This window comes from Pezoporus wallicus, unplaced genomic scaffold (genome assembly GCF_028554395.1).
Source record: "Pezoporus wallicus isolate ANWC-B61680 ecotype Strahan unplaced genomic scaffold, APGP_CSIRO_Pwel_v1 contig_14048, whole genome shotgun sequence".
NCBI classification, from domain to species: Eukaryota; Metazoa; Chordata; class Aves; order Psittaciformes; family Psittacidae; genus Pezoporus; species Pezoporus wallicus.
Genome location: NW_026637740.1, coordinates 226,047 through 236,180, shown reverse-complemented (window position 1 = coordinate 236,180; position 10,134 = coordinate 226,047). Strand labels below are relative to the sequence as shown.

The window sequence follows — 10,134 nt, the reverse complement described above, 5'->3', positions numbered from 1 at the left end:
TGTCCAGGAGCTCCCAACTCACCCAGCACTGTGAGAAGTTGGCTGTTGATCCTACCTTAACTGTGCATCTGCTGTCCTGTGCCTTAAAAACCTGTTCCTTCTTTGGGGAAAACATCTGAACTGCAGGGAGTGGATTTGGGAGAGTTGAGGGCAATGAGTGAGCTCTGGCTTAACGGGATCAGCTTGTGGTGGTGGAGAGGTGAAGGTGGCAAAGTGGATAAAGAAAATATTGGGCTTTGACTCTTCAGGCAGTTGTGAAATGTCTCCGTGTGCACAGTATCGTGTGTCTCGTGCCACTTCCCACTCTGCTCCTGCTTTATCACCATCTGCAAGCTGCCGAGTAGGGAGTTCCTTTGCCCATCCATCACATTGGGACCGAGCAGAAGGGGCCAGGGTGGGGAAATGTTCCCAAACCCAACTGACATTCCATTGCTGATAGCGCCGGAGGCTCCGCCTGTGCGGGAGCCTCCCATCAAGAGACAAAATTAACCACTGCTGGACACTTGTGAAGACGAATCATTACGAGTCTCTCAGAAATCGTGTGTGTAAATATCTATGTCTAAATACTCGGCTAGGATTCGGAGAATTATGGGATATCCCACGTTTAGGAAGGTGCTCCCCTGAGCCACCTTCGTGCCCCTGAGTTGAGATTAACAAGACCAGTGTAGCTCTGCCATCGTTCTTATAGCATGTCTTCAGCATTTGAGCTTTTTTTTTTGGGGGGGTGGTGGGGTGTTAATTCTTGTATTATACTTTTGGATGCTGTTGCTGTCATCTGTGCCTATAGCAATATTTCCAGTTGACCAAATATTCTAATCTCTTTATTATGCAAAAGAAATAGTTTTAAGTACCTTTTTTTATAGAATGGTAAGATGGTATAAACGTACTCTAAATTTACTCCTTTGTGCTATTACCCTCTATACTGTACTTTTCCTTTCTCTCTTTTTGGTTTTTGTTTTGTTTTGTTTCGTTGGTAATTGAAATCAGTAGGGCAGGAATCTTTAGTTGCAGGCTGAGGTCATGACTGAGGATGAGGAATGTACCGAGATCCGTGAAACACCAGAAGCAAAAAGCAGACTTGGGAAGCCAAGCGGTGGAGGTGACGGGCACAAAGAGCTTGTGCCTTAAAGGAAAGGACGCAGGTGAAGGTTTTACCTTTTTAACCTCGAAGCCCAGATCTAAGTTATAGGAAGGGAATTTATTAAAAGTAGATTGCAGCAGATTGGTTTCTTCCCCCCCCCCCCCCCCCCCCCCAAGAAAACCCATGTATTGTTTGTTTTTCCTGGCTTCTGCCTCTTTCCCGGGCCATTCTGCCTTCTCTTTCGTGTGATCCGATGTTGCCTTACATTTTCCCTCTAACCTGCAACCTGTTCGGATGCAAAATAACACGAATCTTGTACTTTTTTTCAGGGTTTTTTGTTTAGTTTTGTTTTTTTTTTCCTGCAAATTGTGGACCAAAGTTTGTTTTTTAATTGTCTTAGTGTGTTGCAAGTCAGGATTTCCTGGCTTAGTGTGGGAGCTCTTGACTTGCCTGGCACTGAGTGTTTGGAAAAGTCTTAACTTGCCGTAGCTCCTCCCTGAGCTCTCAAGGATGTGAATTGTACTGGAGAAGCGCGTGAGGTCTGAGTGAGGGTTCAGCTTGGGCTGCTGACAGGAGGGGGGGTGTCTGGCTGCGGCGTGGAAAACCAGCTTCCTTGGAAGCCTTGCCCCACTTGTGCCGGCGCCACCGGGTTTGGTTACCCCGAAACGTGGGCAAAAGCCTCTTGCTGCAGCTCCGCGCCTCCTTGCCAGCACCTCAACGTTCAGGAGGGCAAACCCAGGCGTCTGGTGGTGGGTGTCCCTCCCCAGGTGACAAACCCATTCCCCTGCAGCCCTGGGGCCGGGCTTGGATCTGAAATGTGTTTGAGAAGCCTCTCCCAGGGCGTTGGGAAGAGGCTGCTTGGAAGGAGACTTGCCCCTGGGGGGGTGCCTTGACCGCTGCTTCGGTCACCCCACGGGCTGGAACCAAGTGCAGGCAAATGGAGGTGACCCACGACCAGGCGCCCGTGGGTCTTTTCCTTTGGATCCCTGTGTTTGCATGTAAAGAATGTGAGTAACAAAAGGGTGTACATATTTATACTTTTTTTATACCTGTTGTAAGACATGAGGGGGCAGCAAAACCCGGTTTTTTTATGGTGAAACAGATGTATTGTATATTTTGATAACAGCGATTCCAGGTTCAGTATTGCGGAAGGCGGGGTGGGGAGGGGAAGCGTTACCACACCATCAGAATTCCATTGCCTCTTTCAACGAATGTTTGTAATGCAAAAAGAAATGAAATTAAAACTATTTTATAACAACCTTTGTACCTTTCTGTAGCTCCATTATTTACTGTTCAGATTGTAGAAAGCAGTTGTTGGCCAGTCTGTACTTGTGCTTTCAATAAATTTCTTCTGTATTCTTTGCTTCTGATTTCCCTCTCTCTTTATTGTGCCTGTTTTGCTTCTGATTTTTCCCTCCTCACGTAATTCCAGCTTGGTTTGTGTTACTGGGATCCTCCTCGTGCGCATCCATGGGGAGCGGGTGGTGGTGATGCCCAAAAGGGCACTGGGCTGCGTGTCCTATCCTGACCAGCCATGGAGCGGAGCTGCGACCTGGCGCTCTGCCTTTTTAACTTCACATTCCTAAACTTTCCCTATATTCTAGCTAATACCCATGGAATAACCCACTTCCCAGTCAAATACTCTCTAGTTTAATGCCTTAGCTGTGTTGGACCTTTCTGGCTGGAGGGCCTGCCGCTTCCCGGCCAGCATGAGCGTCATTCCCTGCTGTCTCCTGCAGGATTCTTTTGGTTCTTGGACCCGTTTGTTTCCCCACGGAGCAGAGTTGGGGTCTTCCCTGTGTGCTCAGCTTGGTTAAAGCTCCTTCCCAGCAGTCAGCGTTGGGCCTGGGGCCCTTAGGATGTGCTTGGATGCCATGGAGCAGCCGGGAGCTTTGGAGCAGGAGTCTGGAGGAGGATGCCCAGGGGCAGGGGGAAAGGTGGATGGATGAATCCGTCAGTGGGAAAGAGCTGGTGCTTCCATGGCTCTGCTGTGCTGTCCTTGACCACATTCCCTTTGTGCCCAGCCCATCAGTGCGGAGCATGGAGCAGCCTCCAGGGTTCCCAACCCCATCCCCGGGGGAGCCTCCGCCTGCTGGAAGGAATCCCTGGTGTTCTCTGAAGTGTAACCGGGTTTGTGACGGCTGCTGGGGTGGGAGCACGGCCGAGCAGGACCTGGCCCTTCCCATGGGAGCGAGCTGCTCCTGCCCCCTGCAGCCATGCGGTTGGTGATGGTTGACGCCGGGGTGGTCGTTACAACCTCAAGGGGTTGAACCCTAAAGCAGCACCGGCATCCGCAGCTCCCGCTGCCGGCCTGGCGCTCCAGCAGCTCCCTGGGGATGCTTTTGCTTCCCATGCCCGTCCCTGTCCCTCTGGCATCATGGCTCATTAGCTCCCTGATGCAGGAATTGCGGCCTCCCAGCGCTGCCTGCGGGCAAATATTGATGGCGATGGGGCTGCGTTGCCGTGGAAACGCGGCAGCTGCCGACGAGGATGGATCCTGCCCATGGATCCACAGGAACGCCCCGTGCGTCCCGGAATGGCCCCGGTGGGGTCAGTGTGGCCCCGGGATGGGATGGGATGGGATGGTCTCTGCCATTGTTCCTATGGGATGGGGCAGGGGATGGGGGCTGTGAGACCCCCCCTGCCCCGTCCCCAGCCCAGGGCCAGCGCTGACCTTGTATGTGATCAGGACACTGCTGTGACAGGGGAGGGGGCTCCTCAATGGGAGACCGGAATGTTTCCCAGCCTTGGGAGGATGGGGATGGAGAAGGATGGGAATGGAGGAGGATGGGGATGCAGAGGGATGGGAATGGAGGAGGATGGGGATGCAGAGGGATGGGGATGGAGAAGGATGGGAATGGAGGAGGATGGGGATGCAGGGGGATGCGGATGGAGAAGGATGGGAATGGAGGAGGATGGGGATGGAGGAGGATGTGGATGGAGAAGAACGGGGATGGAGGATGATGGGGATGCAGGGGGATGCGGATGGAGAAGGATGGGAATGGAGGGGGATGGGGATGGAGAAGGATGGGAATGGAGGAGGATGGGGATGCAGGGGGATGCGGATGGAGAAGGATGGGAATGGAGGAGGATGGGGATGGAGGAGGATGGGGATGGAGAAGAACGGGGATGGAGGATGATGGGGATGCAGGGGGATGCGGATGGAGAAGGATGGGAATGGAGGAGGATGGGGATGGAGGATGATGGGGATGCAGGGGGATGCGGATGCTCCTGTTCCCCCAATGGGGCCCCAAGCATCGCTGCTGGGGGTGCTGCTCCCCGGGGGGGGGGGCTGTCAGTGCTGCGGGAGCCGTGCGGGGCTGGCAGTTGCCATGGAAACCGCTGGGTCAGAGGCAGCGGGAAGCGGCGGTGGAGCCATCGCTCCCCGCAAGGAGCCGCGAGAGCGGCGCCGGGGGCTGCTGGGACCCCCCCTTCCCTCCCACCCGGCCTCGGCCACCGGCTCCGCTTCACCCCCCCGGGCTCACCCACGACCCTTGTGCTGCTGCCGAATGGTGCTGAGCGACCCCCCCCCCCCCCCCCCGCCCCATCGCATCCCCCCAACCCATTCACTGGGCAGGCGCTGCCCCCGATCCTCCCGCTAATCCCGGGGTGGTTTTTCCCGCACGGAGCCGGGGTTATGCAGGATAATCCATATGTTTGCAAGGCGAAGGCTTTGGGATCTCCACCGTTAATCCAATTGGCGCTGGCAGTTCGGTGCCATGGGCCCATCGCCGGGAGGGGGGGCCACACCACGGGGAGGCCCATGCGGTGCCGGATGCTGCGGTGCTGGATCCCGCGTTGTCACGGCAACGCGGTGGGAAAGCGCAGCGGCAGCGACACGGGGAGGGGGGGGTCTCTATTGACGGGGTACCCCCTCCCCTCCCCATCAACCTGGGGTGCGATGGGGACCCGCAGCCCCTTCCTCGCCCCGGGGGGGTGTGGGGGTCACGTCGAGTTTATGGTCAATGGGTTGAGGAGCATGTGGGGGGCTTTAACCCGGCTTGGGGATGGGGGGATGAAGGATCCTGAGCCCATTTGGAGCATGGGGGTCCCCAGGTGGCCACATCTCCTTGGGAACGGGGGGCTCATGCGGTGCGTTAGGAGCATCCTCCCCCCCCCCAAGCAGCTCCCCCATGGCAAAGGAGCCCAGGGGGGGAACATCCACGTGTTTATTTGCTTTCCAAACCACGGCCGTTCCAGCCATCGCCCAACAAATGCATTCACAGCCTCCAATCCCCCCCGCATCCCAGCCCAGGGCTGCTGCCGCTGCTCCTGGGGTCAGAGCTCAGCCCCAGCTCCCCCTGCGCCCACCCCATGGCCCACCCTCTCCATCAGCCCATGCACTATTTACAGCCTCCGTGTGCCCAGAGCCCCGGCCCTGGGCCCCCCCCCGTCCCCCTTCGTCCCTCCCCAGCACTGGCACAGGATGTGGGGCTGCGGGACCCCCAGCATCCACAAACTAGGGCCCGCTGCCCCACGGCAGCCCCAAACCCCCAGCACCCCTCAATCCAGCCCCCCCCAAAGCCCTTCAGCATCATTTTCCCCCTCCCACCCCCCAGGAATACTCTTCCAGAGCTGGAATAATTTATGACCCCCTCTGAAATGTCAGCACCATGTTAGAGAGAAGAAAAACGTCCAAAGTGCTTGGAGCTGCCCAACCACGGTTGGGGGGCAGAGCCCCCTGAGCCTCCCCAGCGCCCTGGTGGGAGCAGGGTCCCACAGGGGGACTCCCACACATCCCGGCTGCCTCAGGGTCCGCTGTGACCGTGCTCGGCTGCATCCTTGCGCTGCTCCATCACCCCAATGCCACAGAGACCCCATCCTCATTCCCCCCCCCCCATCACCAGGAAGGGGGGGGGAGCCGTGGGGAAGGCACCGGGGTCAGAGAGTGGGGGGGGGCCTCAGTCCTTAAACCTGCGCCCGGCTTGCATTTTCTTGTAGTAGTGGTCCCCATCGCTGTCCCCCTGCGCCTCCCGCTCCGCCGCCGGCTTCCTCCGCAGCGTGGACTCGCGGCTGGCGGTGCCCGGCAGCCCCTCGGTGTCCCCCCCCCGCTCGCCCCCGGCCATGGCGGCCAGGCTGCCGTAGCGCGGCTCGTCCTGCTCCATGTCGCTGATGGAGGAGCCCGGCGAGACGCCGGCGCTCTTGGCCGGGTGGAAGCCGCGGAACTCCTTCCCCATCTCGCCCAGCTCGTAGGCATCCGGCCCCTCGGGGCCCTTGGGCCCCGATTTCCACTCCCAGGGCCCGTTGCCGGCGGAGAGATGGACGACGGGGTGATGGGGGGCATGGGCGTCGATGGTGATGATGCTGGAGCTGTCCCGCTCCGAGGGCGAGCGGTACTGCGAGGAGTCGGAGCTGGTGGACGACGACGACGTCTCCGAGTGCTTGGGGGTGACGGAGACCATGCCCTGCTGCTTGGACATGGCGATGACCTGCATGAGGCGCGGGGGGTTGGCCACCCGCTGCGCACCCCCTTTCTCGGCCACCATCACCCACTTGGCCCTCGCGGCTGCGCTGGCCCCGGCGGGGACCCCGGCGCCCGCCTGGGTCTCCTCGGGGATGTGCACGAGCTGCGAGGCGCCCGCGCGGGGCTGGATGAGGACGCGGGGCCCCACGGCCGCCCGCTCGGCCGCGCGCGCCTGCACCGTGGGGTACAGCGACGGGGGCACGTCCTCAGCGGCATCCCCGGCACCACGGCCCTGCGCCGCCTCCTCCGCCAGCGTCATGCTCCGGCCCTCCAGTGACTTCTGCTTCCACTCGGTGATGAGCTGCTTGGAGCGGGAGGCGTCCACGGGGACGTGGATGGTCATGTGCCGGCGCGCGGGGTCATCCATGGACGGCGTGTTGACGCGGGGCAGGGTGTTGCTGAAGGTCACCATGTTCTCCTTGCCCATGGGGCTGCGGGGGGCCAGCAGGTCCACGTCCACGCTCGCCCGCTTCAGGCTCCCCAGGGAGTTCTTCTCCCGCGGCACCGGTCGCGCCGCCTCCTCCAGCCGCGCCTGCGGGTTCAGCTCGTCGGTGCTCACCGACTTGTTCTGCTGGTACACGGAGTCGTGGCCCCGCTGCGTCAGCGCCCGCAGAGCATCCTTGGCCGGCGCCGGCACCGGGATCCTCTCGGTCGGGGCGCGGAAGTTGCCGACAGCGTGGAACGCCTGCGGGAGCGGGAGCGCGGCGTCAGCACCGGCCCGGTGCCGCGGCCGCGCCGAGCGTCCTGCCCGCGCAGCACCCACCAGGTAGGCAGCGATGCCGGAGCCGATGAGGAAGCCCACGTAGACGTCGGCCGGGTGGCTGCGGTACTGGGTGATCTGGGTCAGGCCGCAGATGCCGGCGGCGATGGCGAAGGCGAAGACCAGGATGGGCTTGAGGAGTTTGGTGCTGTCCGAGATGATGGAATTGAAATACATCTGGTGGCGGCAGCGATGGGGCAGGAAGAGGCCGTTATCCGCGGCTCATGGCACCGGCACGCACCGCAGCATCCCCCTTCCCCAGCCATGCACATGGGTGCGCACGGACCCAACCCAAGCGCCAGCCAACCCAACGCAGACACACGTGGGCCAACACGGAGCCCACGCCGTGCCCGAGAGCCGGGAACTCACCGACACGTAGACGGCAGCGAACGCCGAGAGCGTTGCGTGCTGGGATGGGAAGGTTTTCCTGTGGGAAAACTGCAGTGCTTGGGATGGGGCAGGAGCGTTGGCACCGCGGCACGTATGGACCCCCCCCCGGCACATACCTGGCAGAGAGGATGGCGTGTTTGTCCGTGCCCGAGCAGATGTCCTGGGTGATGTAGGGGTTGGCATCGCAAGGGGTGCCCAGCAGCGTGTAGTTGGGCTTGCAGACGGTCAGGAAGAAGGGAGCGTGGTAGCCGGTGGCCAATTGGATGACGTCCGTCACCAGCGCCGTGGCACAGAGCCCGAACACGTGGACCCCTGGGGACAGGGTGGCACGTCACGGCGGGTCACCCCTTTCCTCTGTCCCACATAGGGTGGTCAGGGCTCACCCCCCCCCCCCCCCCCCTCCGGGCACCCACCATGGGGTGCCGGCTCCTGCACAACGTACCCACAAACCTTACGGTGCGGCGCAGGAAGGAGTTGAAGTTGCAACCGCCGGCGTTAATGCTGCCCTCGGCGCCGGCGCGGCCCTTCAGCCGCGACTGCAGGCAGTACACGATGCCCTCCCCAACCATGATCTGCGGGAGGGACCGGCAGCTCAGGGAGCGCTTGCCCCATGGGGAGCAGGGGTCTCCCCACACCAGGACCCCAAGCCCTAACCAGGCTCCATCCTCACACCCCCCCCCCCCCCCAACCCCGGGACGCACCGATGCAGCCGGCGCGGCGAAGGCCAGGCTGAGCAGCATGAGCAGTGGGATGAGCTCCTCGTTGGTCTCCACATAGGGCATGGAGAGCGCGCGGTCGTAGCACTGGAAGCCCACCTTGGCCGGCTTGAAGAGGTCGGTCAGCTCCAGGAAATAGAGCGTCACGATGGAGGAGGCCACGATGGGCAGCTGGAGCCGGCGGGGGGGGCAGAGTGTTGGGAACACCGCTCCGCCATGGCACGGTGCCCTGCCACAGGACCATGGCCTGGGGAAGGAGCCCCCCAGCCCATCCTCACCCACCTCCACGAAGTAGAAGCAGGGCAGGAGCGTCATGCTGTCCTTGGGAGCCCTGGTCTTCTCCTTGGCGGGGATCATGGTCCTGGGGTGGGAGCCGGGTGCTGCTTTGCTGTGGGGCCGCAGCCTCACCCCCAGTTCTCAGCCCTATGGGGGGGTCCTGGCTCATCTGGATGCTGCTCACCAGGTACCGGTACCATGGGGCTGCACCGGGCAGGGGTATCCCCACTTCCCCCCCCCCCCCCCCCCCCCCCTTCTTCCCGGGGTTCCCCCCCAGCATCCCGGGGGTTCCGGCCGAGCCGGAGCTGTGACAACAGGTGGAGTGGAGGCTCTGCTATCGCGACAGGCAGCCGCGATTGTGACAGGCAGCGAGGCTGCTGCGGAGGGCGTGGGGAGGGGGGGGGGGTGAGCTGCCCATAGAGTAGAGCAGGGGATGGGGGTCCCCGCGCAGCCCGCGACCCCCGAAACTGCCCCTGACTGCGAAAGGGGTGGGGAGGGGATAACGGGGATGGAGCAACGGGGGGCAATAGCGGGGCGGAGCAATACTGGGGGCAATAACGGGGGGTATTAACGGGAGGTCATTGACGGGGGGGTGTTAACGGGGGGAGGGTGTTAACGGGGGGGGGGGGTGATAACGGCGGGGCCGGGATGGGGGGGGGCTCTCCCGGCCGTGCCGCAGCCGCAGGCGGGGGTCGGGCCGGGGATGGGGGGAGTCGGGGAGCGGCCCCTTTGTGCCCCGCGCCCCCCCCCCCCTTTAGACCCCCCCCCACTCACCTGAGCTGCGGCCGGCGGGGGGGGGGGGGGGGGGCGGGCTCGGGAGCTTGGGGGCGGCGGCCGCGGGGCTCCGGGGCCGGGATGCTCCTGCCTCGGCGGAGCGCGGGGAGCGGCGGCTTCCTCCGCCCCCTCCTCCTCCTCCTCCTCCTCCTCCTCCTCCTCCCCCCCCGCCCCGCCCCGCCGCTCCCGACCCCTCCCGGGGGTCGCGGGCGGGGGCTTCTGGGGGGGTCGGGGATGAGACAAAGGAAGGGGAAGGCGGGGCTGGGGCCCCCCGCTCCGCAGCCGGCACCGGGGGGGTCCCAGGCCCGCACCGAGGCTCCCCCCCCCCCCCCCCCGTGTGCTGCGGGGAATCGGGGTGCCCCCCCCCGATTTTCGGTACCCCCGAAATCACCACCCCCCCCCCCCCCCCCCCCCCCCCCCCGAGCTGCTCCAGCCCCCGGCGCACAGCGGGGCTCTCCCGGCCGGGGCACCCCCGGTCCTCGAGGGCAAACCCGGTGAGGCCCCTGCGGCAGAGGAGCCGGTGCCGAGGCCAAGCCCCGGTTCCCCCCCGTCCCAAACTTGCGGTGGATCCCGGCCCAATCGAGCCCTGCCCGGTTGCAACCCCCCCCCCCCCCCCCCCAGGCTCACGGCCCCATCTGGGCCCTGCGCTGCCCCGCACCGCGGCACCGGGCGC

At 62.8% G+C, this 10,134-nt stretch overlaps 1 protein-coding gene across 1 annotated transcript; it reads right to left on the bottom strand.

The window, feature by feature from the left end:
- Window positions 1-5,974: 5,974 nt before the first annotated feature.
- On the bottom strand, window positions 5,975-8,818 carry PLPPR3 (phospholipid phosphatase related 3). Its single transcript, XM_057407450.1, has 7 exons — window positions 8,694-8,818; window positions 8,397-8,582; window positions 8,138-8,267; window positions 7,812-8,007; window positions 7,675-7,732; window positions 7,309-7,482; window positions 5,975-7,230 (listed from the first exon to the last, which is right to left on the bottom strand). The coding sequence occupies exons 1-7, from the start codon at window positions 8,766-8,768 to the stop codon at window positions 5,983-5,985; spliced, it is 2,067 nt and encodes a 688-aa protein (XP_057263433.1). The 5' UTR covers window positions 8,769-8,818; the 3' UTR covers window positions 5,975-5,982.
- Window positions 8,819-10,134: the final 1,316 nt, after the last annotated feature.